At 41.8% G+C, this 23,643-nt stretch overlaps 1 protein-coding gene across 2 annotated transcripts in view; it reads left to right on the top strand.

Annotated features, from left to right (window-relative positions):
- KIF16B (kinesin family member 16B) overlaps nt 1-23,643 on the top strand; it is a 209,299-nt gene that overhangs the window by 98,120 nt on the left and 87,536 nt on the right. For both annotated transcript variants that reach the window (XM_024199818.2, XM_024199817.2), the window contains exons 16-17: nt 4,375-4,457; nt 4,656-4,744. In XM_024199818.2, coding sequence (XP_024055586.1) covers nt 4,375-4,457; nt 4,656-4,744 — 172 coding nt within the window. The remainder of the gene's footprint in view (nt 1-4,374; nt 4,458-4,655; nt 4,745-23,643) is intronic.

Genomic DNA, 23,643 nt, shown 5'->3' with positions numbered 1-23,643 from the left:
GTCCCCGTGGGTCCTGTGCTTCTAGGCGGTATATGCTAGCCTCAGTGGCTCTCTGTGACCCTCCACGTAGCCCTTCTCTCTCTAAGGCCAGGGTTACAGTCTACTGAGCCCTTTTCATCATAAGCCAGCAAGGAGGTTGGTGAGAGAATTCCCACAGTCTCTGTTGTCCCTAGGGCTTGTTTTAGAACAGTTTAGCCTCCTGTCCTGACAAGGGCCTGACTTCCCCTCCCAGGAAGTGTTCCTGTAGTGGTGGGTTGGGGGGAACCCAGGCCCGTCCTCTACTCTGGGTTCCGGCCCAGGGACCCTAATGGTAGCAGCTGTTGGCAGCCAACCTTTCACTGCCAGAGTTGCTACATTTCCCTGGGCCACTTCCCCACAGCTCTCCTGCTTCTCCCTTACCTTAGGGCTCCCTTATCAATAACTTGAGGGTGTCTTCATTAACCAATCCTTCAGCCGCACTTCCTCTCCTCTGGCTCCCTGGCTCTCCTCTGCCTGACTGGAGTGAGCCCTTTTTATAGTATCAGCGGGGCCTTAATTAGAGTCAGGTGGTCACATTAGCTTACTGGCCTCACCTGACTCTTTGCAGGTTAATTGGAGTCAGGTGTTCTCATTAGCCTGGAGCAGCCCCTGCTCTGGTCAGTCAGGGAACAGAAAACTGTTAATCCAGTGGCCAGTATATCTGCCTTCTGCTATTCTGCTGTACCCAACTGGCCTGGGTCTATCACAATATATATATATATATATATACACACACACACACACACAGCAGAACTCATGAACTAGCTAGTTCTCATGCTGTTCTGTAATACACACATCTTAGCACTGATTATTAATGTTTACGTTTTCAACCTGGAATCTCAGCACCTTTAAATATCTGCTCTAGGTAGTTGTAATTTACCGCTGAGACTTTTAAATGTGTCCTTTCATTAGTAAATTACCATTTGTTTGGAAATGTGTTAGTGTTTAAATTTCCCTAGGAATAAATGCACATAATTATCACTTCCTTCTCCAAATTACTTCAAACATTTGTAAATTCTAGTTAATGTGCTTTTTGTCTAACTACAACCTACTGTAATATTTTCGCCTAATAAAAACATCTTGTAAGATTTTCAGCAGCATTAAATCCATATTTAAATGTTTGACTGTTTTCTGTTTTGAATAAATCCCAGCCTAAATCCAATTTGGATCCAGATTTAGGCCAAAATACCATCACATTTTTACTTTTAAAAATTCCCTTTTTTTAGAATTCAACTAAAAATAACTTTTGCCTTACATCCAGGAAGATTCTCATTATGTATCAGTTAGTTTTAATGGTTGCAACATTTTTTTCAATGTGGTGGGGATATGTTTGGTGATATAATGTGCAGAACCATGCACATTTTATTTTCATCCAAATTTTTTTTTCTGTTGAAACTGGATATGAATGGGGAGAAATCAATTATATTACCAGATAAGAATTACGCAAGTGGTAGGGAACATGCCTATTGATGCTGTCTGATAAACCCTTTCCTTTGCCGCTTACTCCAACTCTGAATGTAGGTACTTAAAATAAAAAAATAAATAAATCATGCAACTCATAGCAAATCCAGTTGTTTCCATGACAACATCAACTCTGCACTTTGCACACATGCATTTTGATGTGGAATTGCATTGTACAATCATGTAATATTGAGCAATGTGACCTCTTATTTAGCAAATATTTTGCAAACTTTGGTTAGGCTCAAATATGCTTTTTGTTCTGTTTTAATGTTGATACTAACCTAAGTAAGTGCTTTTAAGTGGGAGTAAAAATTGTATAATCATGCTTAAGTAATAGAAAGAATAACACTAAAATGTTAATTTGTAAAATGTAAATCCCCATCTGTAAAATGGAAATAACAACATTCCCCCTACCTTACAAGGGTTTTGTGAGGATACATACATTAAAGATTGTGAAGAATTCAGATATTATAACGATGGGAGCCATATAGGTACCTTAGATGCATAGGAATCTAAATGTGCAGCTAACAATGGAGTGTCCTACTTTGTATGCGTAATCACCTAGTTTCAAATATTGCTACTTATTTTTAAAACCCATTTTTTCAGATTTGCAGAAACAATAATGCTTATCTACATACTGATTCTGAAGTTTCAGTTCACTTGTTTGTTGTTTTCATCTGATCACATGGAAAAGCGGTTAAAGATTTTAGAATGAATGATTTTTACACTCACTCCGAAATAGATTAAGGAGTTTCACTGAAATCAGCCCCCCTCCACCCTCTTAAAATAATCAAAATAACCTTCCAGCAGAGACCAAGAATGAAAAAGAATATGTTTGGGAAAATTATAATCATATGAAATAGTATTAGAATGGAAATGGTTTTACAACTTAAGCTATAGTGGTTATGACCAGCAGGGACCTGTTTAATGTGCTTTCATAAAAAAGGGTACCAATGCATTTCATGACAGAAAGGCCAACCTGACTGCATCACATAAATTACAGAGATGGTATCGAGATGAGTTTGCAACACAAACCTTCATGAACAGTAAATCTTTTTAAGATTAGACTGGAATGAAATGCAATAGCACTGTTGCTATAATCCAGAATTGAAAGCAAAGGATATTTGATTTCACCTTTCTGTGTGATAATGCCAACATTTCTCATGCCCTTTGTCTGCCAGATTTATTTAGATTGTAAAGCACGTCTGCGTGTGCAAAGTACCGAGCATAGTGAGAATCTGTAGGCATTTCCAACATACAAATAATATCTACAAATACATTCTTAAAAGTAGAACAAAAGGGAAGGGAGGCCATAGAACAAGATGGCATCCACGTATATACAATATACACAATAACTTACAATCGGAAACAAACATGAATGCTTACTTTAAGAATCAGTGGCGACTATGCCAATTGATACTCATGCTCTTCTAAGTATTCAGACAAAACATTAAAGGTCTCCCACTAGACTGTAAAGAAACTTTTGCAAATTAGCAAAATTGCCCACATCAGTTTTCCATTTTAGTTGTATAATTATTTTGGCCAGTAGACTTGATGCTCTCATTACCAGCATATATACATTAGGAAGTCTATATCACCTAAAGTAAATACTGTAACCACAAGTCTAATAGGAAACTACAGTAAAGCAATTTGGGATGCTGCCTATATAGGAATGAAATGTTGACCTCATCAAAGTCAATAGGAGTCTTACTATTGACTTCACTGGGGCCAGAATTTCACTCCAGATTTTTATTCATAATTATTAAAGACCATGTAAATTGTGATCACAGTAAAAACCAACTTATGTTCTCAGTAAGGCAAATTCTCTTAATCAAGTGGAACGTTCATATCTAAGGGCAGAATTTGATCCTAACATACTTGGCTTGTTGAAGTAAAATATGACACCTCTCCTCAAGCTTTGCCTGACTGTGCTGGCAAGTTTTTCATCCATAAAACCAGGTAAATCTATGGCTATTTAAAAAGAGTTTCTATTTCATTATAACAGTAAGATGCCACTGATAACACAGTTATAGAGTATTATTAAAATTGGCCTTAATGTCCTCCAAATCTGGCAGTAGCTGCCCAGAAATGTGTTTTCATTTGTCATCTGTAATTGATTAAACACAGAACATGTTGACCTATCTGAAGGTAATGGGGGGCTATTGAATAATTTGAGAGATTCATTGTTTTGGTTCATGAAATAGATTTTCAGCATCATAGTCAGATGACCCTGTTTTGGATATTAAAGTGTTTCGGATCAATGTTTATCTGGTTGGGGGAATGAATGGCTGAGAGCACAGATGATGACGGGGTAATGGAGTCTTCTGCATGTATAGTAGCTGGTTCAGATTGGTCTCAGATCATTAGTGATTGAAAGTCATTGCCATTAGGCATGTGTTTTCACCTGTGCTGAGTACTGGACAGGTTACATTTGGCAATAACTGGCACCTTTCAGAAAGGAATCCAGAGATTAAATGGGTTGGAGACTGGACTATCTACTAACCATAGAAGAGAGCTCTCCAAATGGGCCTTGAAGTATACATAGGCAAAGCAGTGTGAGAAAGCACCTACTGCCATCTCCACTGCTTGCCTCTGTTCTTTGGATAAAATAGTCCAATGGTAAGTCTATATTTTGTAAAAAAAAGACATAACATCCATGTATTTTAAAGTAGTAATAGGGAGGAACAAGGTATATACTACAATAACTATTAACACAGCTCCAGCTCCATCTAAACATTAAAAAAAACCCTAAACCTTAGTTGTTAGAATAATGCTTTTTCATTTTTGTCTTATGTTGTAGAAGTCAGTGCTCTTGTCAGATGACTGAGAAAATTATTGGACATCTCCTGGTACAGTAAGCTGTCAATAAACCTGTGTGTGTGTTTTTCCTGCCAGGTGCTGTTATATTACTTGGGAGAACCAATATGTTTCGCTTTAATCATCCCAAGGAAGCTGCCAAACTGAGGGAAAAAAGAAAGGTGAGTACCTGAGGAATTCAAATCTTTTAATAATTTTTGTTTCTAATATGTTTAAATATTCACTGGTTTAGATAATATTTTGCGTTGCTTTACATCAAAATAGTTCATATTTTGTCAAGTAGAAAAAGTGATATTTCTGTAAGCACAGCAGTGTTTCTTTAATACTAGTAATAATCTTTTAATTCTATGTTCTGTTAGAGTGGACTACTGTCTTCCTTCAGTTTATCTATGACAGATCTTTCAAAATCTTGTGAGAACCTCTCAGCTGTCATGCTTTATAATCCAGGGTAAGTATATTCTAAACAGTAATTACACAAATAGCAATAATTCATTCTTGAAAGTTAGTTTAAATGTATTTTTAAATATCAATTTAGATGAAGTGTTCAGTTTGTTAATTAACTTATTGTGTTAGATGAAGTGTTCAGTTCGTTAATTAACTTATTGTGTACACCATGATGTTTGTGCCAAAAATGTAGGATAAATTTTTTAAAAATTTCCAAAGTGACTTAGGCTCCTAAATCACTTTTGAAAATGGGATTTAGGCTATGAAGGTGCTACTAAAGTCACTTAAGTACTTTTGAAAATTTTACCTGTAAACCAAAATGTCTCCTTTACATAGGAGGAGAGCATTACTGCATTAGTGAGTAGCCAGTCCTGCCTGGAGCTCAGCCGCCAAACATGAGAACAGTCCTATTCTAGAGAGCAGCCTCGCAAACCTAGGAGTTTGACACTAATAAAATTGCAATGTATGGAGTTCATAAGGCAAGTTTTGCCAGTGCAAACAAGACAGTTCAGTAGAATTCATGAGGTAGCAAATTTTCCATTTGTCCTAATTTCCCATGCAAGATATTTCTCTTTAAAAATTACATGTGTATAATTTATCCTCTCCAAACACAATATTTGACTGCAAATCACTCAAGGTGACAAAGCCCTGGCTGGGATGATTTAGTTGGGAATTGGTCCTGCTTTGAGCAGGGGGTTGGACTAGATGACCTCCTGAGGTCCCTTCCAACCCTGATATTCTATGATTCTATGATTCTATGATAAGGTTGCTCAAGTGCATGTAACAACAATAAAAGCATAATAAGGCCAGGAAATCAGTGTCTGAAGTCCTCACCCAGCCCTTTCAACAGTAACAGTGACTTCGCTAACTCTGTATTATGACGCAAACATACCACCCACAACACATGCTACTTCTCACCACCTCTACACTTAACACGGAACCTTTAATTCTAACCAGGAGTAATGGATGTTCTGCGATTGTTCAGGTTATGGAACTGATATTGTTTGAAGTAGGTGGCTAATTTAGAGTACGGTGAATAGTTTTTGTCGCTAGTTTGAGTTAAGTTTGCTGCTGCTGATTATTAATGGAGGCAATTAATAGAATATAAAACTTTTATCATGTTTGAGGTTGTTGTTCAGTGTTTGTACTGGAGCCCTTGAAGTGATTTACTGAAGAAGTATGGTGTTGTTTTTTGCTTTCTCAATAGCTAACATTTTGTGTTGAGGGATAAAGTTGCATGAGTTTGAGAAGTGTTTAAAGTGGATTTGAAACAGGAGGGGGAAGCCGTCATCTTGCCAACCAAGCAGAAGGGAAAGCGATGAGAAAACATTGCTTATCCATGCCAAGGAGAGAAGGGGGGTTCTGCTGGGGAGCAGCCATTTACACAGGCCAGGGAAAGGAGAAGGATCCACGGCTTTACATCTTTACCCCTTACTTTAACCCCAGTATAGAACTAGAGGGAGTAGGGATTTGTGCTGCAGGTAGAGATGTCTTCTTCATTTTTCCCTCTCTGGATCTCCCAGCTCAAGCCCCATCCTTCCCCACCTCCCCCCCGCCTCCTTTCTCCCATGCCTCATGTCCCCTCTGCATGTCTGCTCATCTCTTTCAACCCCCACCCCCCGGTCCCCAATTCCCATAGTGCTGCTGTCTGGTGCTCTAAGGGACCTGAGAAGGGGTGATTGGGAGGTTTAGGGGAAGGGGATTTTGATTCAGCTGTTTTGGGGAGCTTAGGGTGGGAGGGTGTCCCATGATTCTGCATGTAGGCATCAGCTTCTCCATCAGGAGAAGAGTTTATTCTTCAAACACCAACACTGTGATGCACAGACACTGGGCTTCCCTCTGCCTCTTGCACCCCATGCATTGATGCAAGCTTTCTCATGCTCGCGCGCTCTCTCTTCCCCCCCCCCCATCTCCCCACAACCCCTGCATACATCCCTGCTAACCTACAGCTCTCCAAAGCCGTTCTCATTTGGCTCACCTGTCTGCTCCCCCATCACCCTCCCAGGAGCCAACCCCCATACTGCCTGCTGCCTCATTTGTCTCCTTGGTTCCCCATGGTCTCTGAGCAATGCGGCTAGGGAGGCAGGTTGGCAGCATCTGAAGGCAGAAATAGCTGATGTAACTTGACAGTTCTGTTGGCTAGTTCTGGTGTAACATAGGTTACCCCAAGTAAGGGGGACAAGAATGTGTTTAATTTTAAAACGTCGAAAGTGGCATGTGTCTACTGTTATCCAAGAGTATGGGGGAATGAAAGAGAAGTTTGGAAATCATGGCAATTATTTTTAATTAGAATAACTCTCAGAAATTTGAGGAAACAGGATAGTCCAAAAAAGGAATAGACACTTCCTCTAAAAAACCTAGTAAATATTTTACTGAAATGTTACAAAGAAAATTGTTCTCTAAAGAGTTGTAATGGTGTTTGGATACAGAGGGTTAAATTTTGAAGTCACTTTGGTAAATTTTACTCTAAATTGAATTACACACCTGAATAATGGGTTGTTTGTCCTCCATTGTATCTAACTCTTAACTATAGAGTCATTCTCCATGTCTCCCTGATTTGCAGGATAGGACATTTAGTGATAACTTCAGTTTAAATAATGCATTCAATTCTGTAGCTCATGTATAAAAATGTTGTTTGGTTTCCTTGACACACACGTGATTATTGCTCTCTTGCCAGAAAGTTACCCACAGAGAACTCAAGACACTGAACTGGTTGCTCATAAATTTCACATTTATCTTTTCTGAGGGAGGTGAAAAAGAATTCTTAAAAAGTGGAAGTTTTCCCCAGCCTCCCAAAACAGATTGATCTAAAAAACTACTACTGACTGCTCTTAAGATTATTTCTTGTAAAGGGAGGGGGGAGGTTCTTGGAGAGCCCCTTGTTATAATTCTGCTTCTCGGTGCCTTTTACAGACGATTATCCTGTTTGAACACTGCTATGAACAATGGAGTTATATCTCACGGTATTGACCACAACTTGGTAGTCAATGTAGACCAGACAAATTGTGTTCAAGGTTGTCTCACTCACAGCCATCAAACTTAGGGTACAGTTTTGTAGTGTGGAAATGTATGTGATGGGAGGGTTGGGAATGATTTTTCTATCCCTGGAGGAGTTCACTGCATCTCCAGATGCTGCCAAAACATGCCTGCCAGACAGGATTCCTTCTTTGACCTCATAAAATACTTCTGGCATAGACTAGATTGTATTCTGTGGCATGGAATTTTGGGCAGATCACCCCTGCCTTCTCTACAAGGTCTTCAAACCACTTGGGCCTCCCACTTCCTTTGAAATTACACAAGTTGAATAGTGTATTTGAACTATTAATATACTCAATAATTTTCAGGAACAAAGTCTAAACAGTTTTCCCCAAAGAACACTGTGACGCTGGCAGACCAGGTGCCAGCTCATGCCAAGGCCCTAGGCTTCACTGAACACTGACAAATGCATAGCTGAAAACCAGTCTGGCTCACCAGTCTGGTGTGTTGGTATTGTTCAATAGATGTTAAGTTTATAAAAATGGGTTTAGTGTTTAGATTTTATGAAATGCTTGTAGGATGCTGTGTGTATTAATTTTGCTTATAACATCAGTGTACCCCATGTTTTAAGGTTATGTTAAATGTTTGCATTGTAGTCCTCTGTAATTATGTGAGTCATCAAACAAGAAAGGAGCATTAATTAGTGTAGAAATGCTGGCTTCCTATGGAAGGTATTATGTTCTGCCCACCAAGAAGGCCCACTGAAAGCTAATGAGCCATTATGAAACATCAGAGAATGAAGACTTTGTTGATTGCTCCCCCTCACCTATGAAGAGGAGACAAGCAGGTGAACTCATCCCATCAGCTTGAACTCTGGGGGAAGGGAATAAAAATACCTGACAAGAAGGATCCTGTGCATCCCTATGCTGCTTGAACTGTGAGGGGTGAAGATCGCTAAACATAAGCAAGAGTTCCCTAGTGCTTGGCCTGGCTTAGCCCTGGAGGACGTATAAAGCTAGCGTATTGCAGCTATTACTTTTCTATTGCTTTTTGGAGCCTAAGACTGTAACTCATTTGTGTGTGTGTTTACCTGCTTTAATCTTGTAATTAACTCTTGTTAGCTAAGAAAAGAAATAAATCTTTAGTTAGTTTATTGTAGGATTGGCTACAAGCTTTGTCTTTGGTGAAAGATCTAGGGTGCAATTGACCTGCGGTAAGTGACTAGTCCTTTGGGACTGGGAGTAACCTGAATATTGTTGTGATATTTGGTGTAAGGGACCATCTGTCACAATAGCAAGCGTGCCTGAGTGGCAAGATAGATCAGAGTAGCCAAGTGCACTCCATGTTAAGGTTATTGAAGTGATTTAGGAGTTCACACTTGATACTTAGTTGGTGAAATCTAAGTATAGAGCTCACAACCCGTTTGGAGTTTGTGGCCTCCTTCTTAACAGTCTGTCCTAAGGTTGGTACTCATGCTTGTGAGCCACTCCAGACAGCTTGACACTCATGTATTCTTAGCAGGATTCACATGCAACAGGTCAGTTGGGTTTAGAGATTATAACCTAGCTCTGATAAAAGTGTAATCTTAGTATTGAGAGCTTTAAAGGTTACACATTAGTCATAATGAATGAATCACAGTCATATGATGGTCTGGACAGAAAAGAGCTGGAATAGTTATGTAAGGAGAGGGGAATATCCCATAAAAAGAAAATTCCAGGAGCTGAAAGCTTTGCTCATAAGTGCTGACCAGAGGGAGTCCAAGAACCTTTCTGCCCCAGATGTTACAGAGGAAAACACTGCAGTTGAACTGGCCTGATTGCAGTACTGGACAGCCCATAAAGAACATGAGCTCTGGAGACCTTGGTGAGATTTTGGATCAGGGAGACCAAAGGGAGCTGAGGAGAGAGCCCACCAAAAAACATGGAAGCTGAAAACAGGGCACACAAAAGGCAGCTGGAACCTCACACTTTTCAACTCAGAATACTGGAACACCAAAAGGAGCTTCCTCAGCAGGTGAGTATATTCTCCTCCCCCTCACCCCCCCGCCCCCAGCATCAGGGATAGGAGAAAGTCTGCCCAGTTAATAAAGAGACTAATTGCATTGAAGAGTACCTGTCCACCTTTGAAAAACTGTGTGGGATGCACAAATCCCAGAGGATAAGAAGATGCCTATCCTCTTAACCAGATTAACTGGGAAAGCCAGACAAGTTTTTAATGATATGGAGGAGGGTGATGCTAAGGTGTATATGGAATTTAAAGAAAATATATTGAGAAGGTTTAAGATTACCCCTGAAGTACAGAAATCTCAAAATGTAAGATATGTAGTTTTCTGAGAAAATGGATAATGGGGGCTGGGGTTGAAGGTAATTATGAAAAACTGTTTGATCTGATGGCCCTGGAGCAATTGTTATAGGTAAGGCTAAGATTTTGTCATAGATATTTTTAGTAACAGTCCATGGACAGCTCATGGGCAATAAACAGAAACTCACGGAAGCCTCTGTCCCTGACTTTCACTAAAAATATCCATGACAAAATGGGGAGGCAGGTTCAACACCCACTGCTGCTGGGGCTTGGAGTCCCCCACCGCTGCAGTGAGTGGGAGCTCTGGGGTCTCCCCACGCAGCGGCTGAGCAGCTCTGGGGGGTTCCCCGCCACCTGTGGTGAGTGAGAGCTCTGGGTTCCCACAGGGGCTGGGCTGCTGCGGGGTCCCCTTGCCCCCTGAAGTGGCTGGGAGCCCCAGGAGGTCCCCCCGCCACGGCTAGACAGCTGCAGGGTCCCCCCACCAGGGCGGGGGCAGGGAGCTGCACGGGGTCCATCTGGAAGCTTCATCCTTGGGCAGAAAATGTCACAGAGGTCTCTGGAAGTCACAGATTTTATGACCTCTGTGACATAATCATCGCCTTAGTTATGTGTAGTTACAGATGAGATAAAAGCAGCCATCTGTGACAAAAAAAACCCAGTAACCTACCATAGTTTTAGAGGCTGCACAAATTGCTGGTGAATACGTTGAATCGAGAGCTCAGGGGGGTGCAAATCCCAAGGGAAGGAAAATCCCCATGTCACCCAGAGTAAGGAGGAGGAGGAAATTGGAAATAAACCTAACCCCAACTTTGATTAAAAAGAAAAAGGGAAAAAAAAAAAAACCCCAAGTAAGCCCAGGTTTTAAAGCCCTCTACCAAAAGGGAAGGCAAGTTGTTTGCCATCACTGTTGGCCACTTAAACTTAAGGTAACCCCATGACCCACACCCCTATCTGCCACAATGAGTGCCACTACCATCGCTTCAGAGGAGATATTTGGTCCAGTGAACTATATTAAGACTCACCCACTGAGACCTCCTCACTCAGGCGCAGGGATGCCTGTGGCATCCCAGCTCCGGCCCACTCCACCTCACGGCTTGGTATTTTGATTGGGCATGCGTGTAGATAGAGCATGCTCCATTCCAGTGCACGACATCCTCGTGCACAGCAGGAGACCATTGACCAAAACCTGTTATCAGGCGAAATGGAAGCACTTCACCGCCTGGGTGCACCATTGCCATTACCCTCTGGACTTCATCTCCATTCCCTTCCTCCTAGACTATCTTCTCCAACTTAAGCTGACAGGCCTCACCCACTCCTCCAGCCGGGTCCATCTGGCAGCACTCAGTGCCTTCCTCCCTGCTGTAGACGGTTCCTCTGTCTTCACTCACCTGGCCACCGTTCACTTCCTTAAAGGCCTGGTCAAGGCCTTTCTACTGGTACATAAACCTACCCACTCTGAGGACCTGAACATCCTCCTCTCTGCCCTCACTAAATTACCCTTTGAGCCCTTCGCAACCTGCTCCCTCACCCATCTCTCCATGAAGATGATCTTGGTGGCAGTCACTGCGGCGCATTAGCGAGCTGGAGGCTATGATGGTTGAACTCCCGCACACCGTCTTCCACAAAGGTGAAGTCTCCCTATGCCTGCACCTCAAATTTCTCCCCAAGGTGATCTCTCCATTCCTCCTCAGCCAAAGCATCCTCCTTCCGATCTTCTACACCAAACGGCACACCTCCCCCAGGGTGAAAACGCTGCATTCTCTGTAAGTCTGCTGGGCACTGGCCTTCTACCTGCAACGCACCCATGTCTTCCGGGCGTCACCCAGGCTCTTCATCACTATCATGGAATGCTGCAGGAGCCAGGCCCTCTCCTTGCAATGCGTCTCTAAATGGATCTCCCATTGCATTGTGGAACGCTACACCCTTTCTCACGCCTCCTCTCCCACCTGGAGCTCTGTCCATACCTTTAGCGCTCACTATGCCATCGCAGCAGCAGCGGCGGTGGATGCGACTGTTGGCTGAGCCATCCTGCAGACTGTGACTTCACGCAAGTCCATGCACCCACCTCCACACTGAGCACTGCTCACCACTCTCCCACATCTAGAATCCATATAGGAACCATCACTCGAAGAAGAAGAGATTACTTACTGTAACTGGAGATTATGTGTGGTCCCTACTTGGATTCCAATATCTGCCCTCCATCCCCTCTGCTGTGGACTTCATTACTTGCGATTAAGAGAGATACTGGACTGGTGTGGACCCTCATGGCCTCTTATAGCCTTGGACACAGACATGCAGAAGAAGCACGTGCGGGTCAAGAGAAAGTACAGCTGAACAGTTCTGGCTCCGGCACATGCGCACCCATGTCTGGAATCCAAATAGGAACCACACATCTCGAAGAACCTTCAGTTACAATAAGTAACCTCCTCTTATTGTAGCGAGGTCAATATGTTACCTGTAGAGTTCATAGATGTCTAGCCAGGTGCAGATAGAAAAGAGTGCCCTACGCTACAGCTACTTTCTTAGCATCCAGAAGCAACCAAGAACGTAGAAAGTTTTCTTAATTATGAACCTTTATTACAAAAGGCAGCCACGCTCCCTCATTCACCAGTTACTGGTATAATCTTCACCTGTTCATATAGTGTGTGTAGTGAGGCAGAGTAGCCTCCCTCCAGTCCAGAGGGGGTTAATTTCCCTTGGGAAGCTCAGCTAACCTCACCCCACTCGCAGGAAGTGCAGGGGTGGTGCAGGAAGTAAAAGAGTAGGGCCCTGCAGCTCAGTTGGCACTGTACCAGGGAAGGAGGCAGATGTCTCTCACAGAGACGAGCCCTCAGAGAGGTCCAGGACTGGTAGCGGAGAAGACTGGCAACCCACTGCCCCAGGGAACGGAAGACCCAGGGAGAGATCAGAGGAAGGGCTGCCTGATCCTGAGTCCGGGAGTGACCGAGCGGCACCAACAGAAACTGGTAGGAAGTAGCTGTGGGAAACAAGACTTTGGTCCGGTTGTGCTGATGGGATGCGAGGTAGCAATCGCCTGTTTCCTTGCTGACCCTGTGATGGGATCACCCACGACCATTAAGGCCCTGGGCTGGGACCCAGTGAAGCAGGGTGGGCCCAGGTCCCCCTACCCTACCCCATACCCAGCGGTTGTCCGGGCACAAAACATTAGGCCAAGCTGCCCGAGACAGTGACTGTTGGTCGCTTAGCCCACATCCCCAAAGGAGCCTGAGACTGAGATTGGTTGTTGCCAGCCCCAGCCAGAAAGCTGTGGGCTATAGACTGTTTGGTTGCTCTGCCCCATCTAAAGGGCCGGAGTCCCAGACTGCGGTTGCTTGGCCCAGCCAGGAGGCTGCAGGTCAAAGACTGTATAATAATTCAGCCCACACGTTGGAGGCCTGAGCCCGGACTTTGGCTATTTGTCCCAGCCAGGAGGCTGAGGCTATAGACTGTTTCATTGCTCAACCTCCACACCCTGAGGGGTCACAGACCTATACTATACACCAACCAGGGACTGGGGATCCCTGCTGATGGGTGGTGTGCTGGGTCCTCCAGTAGGAACGGGAAATGTGTGGCTGCAAGTCAGGCCACCGTGACAAACTTCCAGCTGGCCTACAAACTCCCCGCAGCCACCGAGAGGGGGCGTCCTAACTTTGAAAGGGAGGAGCCCTAAAGTGTGTGTTTGCACATGGTACTGTATCTAAACTGCACCAGGCTGTGTGGATTCTGCAGTACTCTGGTGTAGCAGATTGGAGATTGAGGCAAAATAATTAAATGTGAAGGCTTTTATTGAAATAAATGTGAGAAAGAATAGTGCAATAAGTAACAGTTGCCATTGCATTAATTATTTAGACATGTAATTTACTGCTCAGTTTCCAGTGTGCCACAGATTTTTGCATTGATTATGCATAATTATTATAGGCGAGGCTGATAGTATTGCCCATTAGTGAGGCTGCACAACACTGTAAGACTTATTGTAAGACCCTGATTCATTTACTTGTAGCTTTGTCAAACTTTAGCTGTTTGGGCTGATATGTTACATGCTGGTTAGAAACTGTCAGCCAAAACAGTTCAGCTCTTTATGACAACATAGTTTGGGACAACGTGCCCATCTTAAAAAAATGTGGAGACATTTTTTTCCCTTGAAAAGCTGTAGGGCCTCCGTGCTTTAGAGTAGGGACTTAAAATTTGGCAGAGGGGTGGCCTTGTGTTAGGGTTTTTCCAATCCCCATGAAAATCTGCCCAAATTTGGCCAAGTTATAAACCAGGGGTCTCAAAGTCCCGGCCCGCGGGCCACCTGCGGTGCAAGAACCTCCCCACTGCAGCCCGCAGAGGAGAGACACATGCTGCCACGCTGCCGGCAATATCTGCTGCAGGCGCCGCTCCCGCAGCTCTCATTGGCTGTGGGAGAGGGACAGAGATACCATCATTAGTTGCCGGGCAGAGTCAGTCATGGAGGCAGCGTCACTTTTTTCCACAGTGAATATAAACAAGTCAAAATACCGAACACAGCTATCTGATGCACACCTTGCTGCAATCCTGAAGGTTTCAACTGCTCAGTCACCGAGGCCAAACATCAACAAACTGACAGAACTGAAGCGCTGCTAGGTGTCTGGCAAACACTAAAAACTCTGGCAAGTGAAGAATTGTATAAAGTTGTATGACCGTTTTTTATTATTTCTAAGAAATTTGAAATAAAAAATCTTCAGTGATGTTATTGGCCCGCTGGGAGGATTTGAGGACTTGCACTGGCCCTAAGGTAAATTCAGTTTGAGACCCCTGTTATAAATCTTTGGAAAAATTCACATTTTATATGCGCTCAATAGAGACTTAGATTTTAGCAGCTAAAAACTCTGGGGATTCTGTCCATATGTCTAGCCTAGGGCTGAGCAGGATTTTCTCTGCTGTTGCAGGTCTGGGCTGTTGTGGGCTAGGCTGGGCACCATAACTGAGAGCAAGGAGGCTCTGTCTTGTGCTCCCAGTGTCCCGCCACCTAGGCTGAAGGCAGCTGCCACATTGGAATGCAGAGGGGACAAGAGTCAGACCTGGGGGTGGAATATTGAGTAGATTAGGACAAGGAGCCTCAGGCACGGGAGAAACTGGGGTTGGAGGCTGGCAGGGGAGTGGAAAGAGGGATGAAATTTGGGCCTGGGCCTGGGAGCTGCAGTCGGTGGAGTCTGGTACTGCTTAACCAAGGAGAATGGGATTGTGAACTAGGTAGGGGTGACTGCATCTGGCAGGGCACAGTGACTGAGACTGGGGGCTGAGGCAGGAGCTACGTGGGAAATTGGGATTAGGAGCAAATAGGGCGGAGGGAAGGAGGTTGGGGGATGGCGATGCATGGAGATTGGATGAGGAGCCTAGGGAGGGAGACTGTGACTCAGAACCAGTGGGAATGAGGAACATGAGGGAAGGGGTGGGGAAGAGAGAAACTGATCAGAGGAGGAGTCAGGAAGCAGGGAACTGGGACTGGCTGGGTAAGAAGGGTGGGGACAAGGAGCTGGGGTGGGGTAGGTATAAACTGGGGATGGCTAGGCCAGGAGACTGGGTCTGTGAGTAGGGAGAAGACTGGGACAAGGTACAAGGGGAACAACTGGAACAGGGAGTCCAGGGATGAAGATTAGGACAGGCTGGGCAATGAGGCTTGCTTTGAGATGAGAAGCATGAGGAGTGGAGATGGGGCCTGCCAAGGTGAGGAGAATTGGACTAGGACAAGGAGCCAGCCTGAGAAAGAGACAATATTGGGACAAGGAAAGTTTGGAGGGGATGGAGTAGAAGGGGTCAAGTTTGCAGGTAACGAGCAGAATCATCTGTGCCCACTGCAGCACTTCCCTACCATAACCAGGAATGGAACCCAAGGTTTCTGGGTCTCACAATTCCTCTGTTGTCAGCAAATACTTAAAAAACCTACTGGCAAAGTGTGTATTTCTTCCCCCTCTAGTTCTGCTCTGCATAAAGGATGACAACCTACTACTGCTGTCTGTTACTCCAATAGCTCAAGCATGTAGTGGATTTAAGGGTCCAATCCTGCTGCTGACCCTTGTGGTGTCTGTATGATGCCGCACAATGAATTTGTTTGATTTTCAGTTTGCTGTTTTAAAAACCTAGCTAATTGTACACAAACTGTTAAAAGAACATTATTAAGTTTGTAAATCAAGCACTCAAAAGTTAAGAAATTCCAGAATTAAGGTTGCCTGGGAATAAAATAATATATGATCATGTAATTAAAGTCTGTATCATAATGCGTAAACAAAAGGAGGCCAAATTAATGTCACACAGAAAACTTTAATTCTTGCATTTCCTTGACTGTGCAAGCTTAATTTTTTAACATAGATTTTTTGTGTATAAAATGTATGCTTACCCTTTTTATGCAAACTTAGATTCTGCACCACAATTATGAGGCAAAGATTTGATTCCACTGCAAAATCCACCATTGCAGACTCAGCATTGGTAAGGAGATATGGAGGTTATGAAATTGACAGGACGAGGAACATCCAATAGCTCTCCATCTGAGCTAGTCATCCTGCTTGAAAATATATCAGCATGCTTGCAAGGCCGATTCCCACACGTGTGAAAGCTAATTAGCCTTATTGTTGACCAATCCTTGTATGATGATTTGCAACTGAGATTATCCACTGTAGTTACTTCCTATAAACTTTATCACAATTTAATATTGATGCTAATGGGAAAACTGTCGGAGAAGATGGTAGCATCAAAACAATATGTCAGTGTAAGTTAATGGCACTCATGTCATGAAGTCTGTGTCCAAAAAATATTTCCAATCTACACAGATCATATTATGATGTCAAGATGAGATTGGCATCTTAGGTTACCTTTGATTTAAATGGGCACTGTGAAGATGAATATTGTATATTTAAGAATTTATTTAAAAATCTTAAAAAAAACCCCAAAGATATTTACCCTCCTTGTTGTGCTCTTTCTCTATGTAGTTTTTTCAGTTTACAGGGTAAAAATTATCCCTGAAGATCAAATATGTCATGTCCTTGGTTGTCTCCTATGCTGCAATTATTTTTTGCCCTCTTCCTCCATAGGGAAGAAGGACCTAGAAGCATGTTTTAATTTCCCACATTCATACATTTAGGAGACTTTGTGTTTTTAAGGCTCTTGCAGGTTACAGCTAAAGAGGCAGAGAGACCTCAATATTCATTTAAGAATCAAAACTTCCTTTACCATCTTTTATGCCTTCATCTATCCAGTTCTAACAGTCATTTTCACAAGAAATAAGTATTAAAAATTCACATTAGTAGATAAAATAAAACATTATTTTAATTTAAAAGAGTTCAAAACTTTTTATGTTGTAAAGATGCAATTAGTGTATACTAACATTTGGGAATACTTTTCCAAAGCAACACGTTGAAGATACAGAAGTGTGAAGCAGTGAGAGATGAAGTTCTCTGTGGGTTCATAAATGTAGTTCATATTAAAATTTAAAGGTTTGAAATTTTATATGGATCCAAATCTCTCTTGTCTCTATCCCACTATCTGGATAGGAGTGATTTGAAGTGCTCTTTTGCCTTCCATCTTCGATTGATTTCTACAAGGCCTGTTACTTTCATGGTCTTTCTCGGGTTCAGCAATTTATAACATAAGGGCTGGTAGCTAACTTTACAGTTTCTATAGATTGCAATAAACAGCTTGTAAGGTCCGGTCTCTTGGACAATCAATGGCAGAAGAGCCTGTGGGTTTCTGTTCTCATTTTCTGTAATAGCTTATAAATTCAGAGTTGCATATTGCTAGCCCCACTAATGAAGTTGGGTTCCTATTTCTGAGAGCAATTTGGAAGTCTTCCCTTGGACCCTGTGAAGTACCTGTGCCATAGGAGGTTTCATTTTAAGATTATATTGCTCTCTCTCGGATTCTGTCTAAAGCAGCAAGTAGTTTTTTAAAAAAACATTTGGATTCTAATAGGGCTGTCAAGCGATTAAAAAAATTAATCGTGCTTAATTGCAGTTTTAATCACACTGTTAAACAATAATAGAATGCCATTTATTTAAATATTTCTGGATGTTTTCTACATTTTCAAATGCATTGATTTGAATTACAACACAGAATACAAAGTGTACAGTGCTCACTTTATATTATTTTTATTACAAATATTTGTGCTGTAAAAAAGATAAAAGAAATAGTATTTTTCAGTTAACCTCATACAAGTACTCTAGTGCAATCTCTTTATCATGAAAGTTGAATTTACAAATTTAGAATTATTATTATTTTTACATAATAAAACAATGTAACACTTTAGAGTCTACATGTCCTTTAGAGCAGAAGGAGAGTCTGGGAGGACAGGGGAGTGAGAACAGGGTGGACGGGGGGCGTTAACTGCGATTAATTGACAGCCCTAGATTCTAATAAAATTTGTAACGACCTGAAGTTGATCTTAAAACACTTTGCTCGAGCTAGTTTAACCAGCTCTGCTTTCAAAGCAGGTTGATATTCTGTATCCTAATTTAAGGAGCAGGTGGAATTGGAATAGGGTGGACAATAAGTCCTACCTTTCTCTTTCTTCTCTAGGTGGAAACACAGCTTTAAATGTAAACTCTTTGCTTTTTAGAGTCTCACGCCATATAAATTCAGCAAGGTAGTATAAAGAGCTTTGAATAGCCAGCTTGTTAAATTTTGGTGGCTATTAATGCAGATAAGATTATTTGCTTTCCTGCTCCTGATGTGTCTTCAGAATGTGCCCTTGCATCCTAATGTTTATCAGAATTACTGTATATGCGCATACAGTAGAACCTCAGAGTTACGAACATCTTGGGAATGGAGATCATAACTCTGAAATGTTCGTAACGCTGAACAAACGTTATGGTTCTTTCCAGAGTTTACAAGTGAACATTGACTTAATGCAGCTTTGAAACTTTACTATGCAGAAGAAAAAATGCTGCTTTTAACCATCTTAATTTAAATGAAACACACACAGAAACAGTTTCCTTATACCTTGTCAAAACTTTTTTTAAACTCTGCCTTTGTTTTACTAGTTTATGTTTAACATAGTACTGTACAGTATTTGCTTTTCTTTGGGTTTTTTTGGTCTCTGCTGCTGCCTGAGTGTGTACTTCCGGCTCAAAATGAGATGTGTGCTTGACCAGTCAGTTTGTAACTCTGACGTTCTTAATTCTGAAATTCTACTGTACTAGGCTCCTTTATGCACTTGTAACAGCACTTGTTTTATTCTCAGTTGACAATCAAGTTTTGCAATAAATACCTGGATGCAGTAAGTGTACATCCATTATTTTTTTTCTACTTCAGAAGACTCGTGCATAAATGTGGGTCTTTGAAGGCTATCTGCAAGTCCTCCTTCAGCTCGGAAGCAGCTCGAGCCCTTCTGTAAGCTATACCCCTCTAGAACCAAGGCTACTGAATGAACGTGTGTCAGTTGATCTTTGTATGAGAGAATAAAAGGTAGTTTGGGAGTGGGGGATTAGCTACCTTTTAAAGAATAAAAGCTTGGGAGTGACGTGGACAGGGTAACAAAATAAAGGAATGAAATAGGAAGAGAGGAATACCTAGAAAGTAAGAAAAGGAAAGTGGAAGGGAGAAGTAGAGAAAAGATACAATAATAAAATACAAAAGAGGAATGGGATATAATATACAAAGAAGATATAAAAGAGTAAGGGGAAAATATTAAGATGGGGAATAACTTCTATTGCCTCAGTGAACAGAAGAGATGAAAGATGTAAATTGCTATTTTTTTTAAAATCGTACCTTGGCTAGGTCTACACTAGCGGGGGGAGGGGGAGGTCGACCTAAGATACGCAACTTCAGCTACGCGAATAGTGTAGCTGACATCAGCGTATCTTAGGTTGATTTACCTGGCTGTGAGGACGGCGGCGAGTCGACCGCTGCCGCTCCCCCGTCGACTCCGCTTCCACCTCTCGCCGCGGTGGGAGTTCCGGAGTCGACTGCAGAGCGATCGGGGATCGATTTATTGCGTCTACACAATAAAATTGATCCCCGATCGATCACTACCCGCCAATCCGGCGGGTAGTGTAGACCTGCCCCTTGTCAACATTGCAGTTATTGTACTGCTTAAGTGTTCGGTGCATTGGCATGACATTTCATAATAGCATTGATACTGCAGCTAAACTGGACAATAAGACAAACCAAAGGTGCAAAACAGGTAACAATAGCAAATTTGGTGCATTCTTATGAAGGCAGTTGTCATCTTTTGTGGCATTAAGGATTAACATAATTGAATATATTATGTATATTTAAAACTGAGAATTACCATATTGCATTATAAAAAAAAAAAACCTCTTTCAAATTAGTTTTTTTCTGTAGCAGAGCCAGAACTTTATCTAGGTTTACTAGTATGACAGTAATGTAGTCTGAATTAGTGGTTACTTTTCAAAAGCTCAACAATTGCCAACAGTGTTACTTGAGACAGATTAGTCCATCCAAAACAGGCTATAATTGCATTATCCGAGATACACTGTGTGGTAACTGTTGCTAAATGTTGACTGATTACTGGAGATTGCTGTACATTCTACATGTTTTCTATATAAATGGGTCTTTCTCTGCTGTTTTCATACAGTGAGAATTTTGTGTGCCTCATAAAGAGATAACCTTTTGTATAATAATGCAGTTCCCTAAGGAATTTTGTAGGGATTCTTTTTGTTCGGTTATGATGCCTTCAGGCAGGGCTAGTTTTACTCTTGTTGTCGATCTGTAAAATGTAGTACCACATTAAATAAAATTTTGGTTTAATGTCCAAAATGTTTTGTTCTGTTTATTTTCACCCTTCGTCTCTTATCCGGTGTCATTCAACACTACTTCAGCTAATAAGCTGTGGATAAAAGAGAGCTTTTGCTCATAGATTTACGCTGAAGCTTTCACTTGAGAATCTTGTGTAAGTTACATTTTACTATAACTTTAAAACCACTTATGAGGAAACCTTGATCTTGCCATAGATTTAGCTTTTTTAATTAAGCATATAAATTGGGGTAATAAACTAGTATTGTAACATCTTTGTAGTCTTACCAGCACTCAGTCTTGCCTACATAGTTGTGCATCAATAACAGTACACGTTGTGCTGCCTAAATTAAGCTATTGGAGTATTGTGCTAGTAAGAATTGGCTTAATTTACTCTGCAGCATGTCCTGAAAGTCTTATTTTTTTCAGGGATAATGATGTCCATTTAACTCCAAATAAATCAGATTAAATTCCAGTGTTGGAATTGTGCAAAAGAACAAAGGCAGCTTTTAATCCTTATTTTAAAGTTAATGTAGAATTTCTTCATTTTGATTATACTATTCATGATTTTAATAACTAATGTATGTTAAGGAAATATAAGGATTTTTTCACTGAAGAAGAAAAATGAAGAAAAAAAGCAAGTTACTGTGCTTATGCATGTAAAATTGACAGTGACATGATGGTAGTGCTGAAATTTCTTTCTTTCTTTCTTTTTTTTTTAATATACTTTCTATGCATTTGAAGCTGATTTTAGTAGTTTAGTTTCACCTAACCCACTCCAAATGCTACCAACAAATAATAGGGGATGTGGAAACAAATAGCTATAAACTTCAGCTGACCTTTTCGTTGGTCTCTCTTGGGAAATTAATAGAGTCAGAGCATTTTTGAAGGGCTCTGAGGGAGAAAGCTTTTCCTCTGATGGATCACTGAGTTGATGGTTTGCAATTCTATAGTACTCTTTTATCCTTAACCATTGATGAGGTGGCCTATATACACTGCCCTCTCTGGCTTTCCCTTCAGAGTCGTCTGGTTCACAGATGGCCTGCAACAACTGAAAGAGGAAGGAGACGATGAGAGCTAGAACAATGATGGAAGGCTCGGAGGGAAACTGATCAACTCATAAAGAATTTAAAAACTCTTATGCAGTAGTTGTGTGGGAAGGCAAGTAGAGGTTCTTTGTCTCTAGGAAGGATTTTGCAAAATTCTCAGTCAGTTTTGTTTTGGGTTGTAGACGGCTTGGTGAATCCTGGCTGTGTCCACCTGAGTGGTGATTTGAGTACTTTCTGTTGAAAGGAAATTGTTGTTTTATGGTTAAACTGCATTCTGATTCAGGCCAAACTTGGTGCATCTTTGTCACAAGGAGGCAAATGTTACCTCATCTCTGCTTGAGTTTTAATCAGTGGCACTCTCAGGTACTGAAAGTGTTGGGAGAACATGAATCCATGTCTTTACTAGTTGCTGAAGGCCAGCAGGGAAATGCTTACCCATGTATTGATGGAAATTGTCAACATTTCCTTTTGAGAGAAGCTGGTAATCTGATGCATTTAAGAGTCTTTGGTATTACCTATGCTCAAGAAACCATCACAACTCCTTGTGGTAAGGATTACTGACAAGTTTGTTGCAAGATAAGTCACAGCAGGTAGATGTCTCAGAATTCTCTGACCTTTGTCTGGGTACTAACTACTACTTAGTGATACATGAAAATCAAATGCCAGACATTCAGCTGGTTTAAATCAGCCTAGCTCCATTGAAATCACCAGTATACCAGTTTACACCTGGCTCCAAGTATTCATGCTGGTATTAGATCTCTTAGCTGTCTTTGATACTATTGACAACAAAGTTATTTTGACATGCTTTTGATCTTGATAAGAGTTGATAGTATTGCTTTAGGTGGGCTTGGTCCAAAGAGGAACTGCTCTTCTACCTATAGGCTGCTCTTGTATGAAGTTCCCCGAAGTCCACTTTTGTCCTCTCCTTTGAATAATATGTATATGAGTCCACCAATAAGGAAGCATAAGGTTGTGTTGTTGTTTTTAGTATGCAGTTTACTAGCTGTATGTAGTATGACCCCGACAGTGCGGTTGAGTTCCTTTCCCATGTCTGGTGGAGGTGTTAGTGTGACTGGGAGTTAACTGTCTGAGGTTTACCAGACCTGGTAAAACAGAGGTGAAATGGAGGAAGGCAATGAGAAATATAGCAAATTTATGTCTCTCAGTATCTGTCAGGCACGCTTCCCCACTGTATTACCTTGTCCGCAATCCGATAGTCTGGTTATATTCCTGGTTCTTGTTGGATGGTCATCTTTTATTGGTACCCAAGGCAACTTTTCACTTTCATTTTTTGAAGAGGTTGCATCCTTTCTTTCTGTTACAGACTACACTGTTGTAATTCATCCTTTTTATTACCCTGACACTAGACGGCAGCATTGTGCTGTATTTAACCCCATTTCTGAGCTAAAACTAGAGCAGAATATGGCAACATGCCTAAGTGAAGTGTTCCATCATGACCATATACAGCCAGTGTTTCGTGATCTGCTCTGGCTTCTTGTGTGTTTATGGATGGAGTTCTGGGTGTTGGCATTGACCTATAAAGTGCTAAGTAGCTTAAGGTCTGTCTTCTGGAGAGACCTCTTCTCTTCCTGTACCATACTACTGAAGTTGAGATCAGCAGAGGCACACTAGGTAGACATCCCCTTGAGGTGAACACAAGTGGCTTATTGGTGAGATAATCTTTGTGAGGATTCTATTCCTCATGTTGGCCTACAGTAACTCAAACCTGTTGACGTTTAGGGCATGCTTATCCTCTTTAATGGAGCTGTTGAGGATGAGGGATGATTAAGGCTAAGATTTTTGTCATGGATATTTTTAGTAAAAGTCACGGACAGGTCACGGGCAAAAAAGAAAAATTCATGGAAGCCGT

Source organism: Terrapene carolina, unplaced genomic scaffold, assembly GCF_002925995.2.
Source record: "Terrapene carolina triunguis isolate 2854851 unplaced genomic scaffold, T_m_triunguis-2.0 Scaffold132, whole genome shotgun sequence".
In the NCBI taxonomy this organism is placed as follows: domain Eukaryota; kingdom Metazoa; phylum Chordata; order Testudines; family Emydidae; genus Terrapene; species Terrapene triunguis.
The sequence above is the reverse complement of the archived record's forward strand: the minus strand, read 5'-3'. Positions and strand labels throughout refer to the sequence as shown.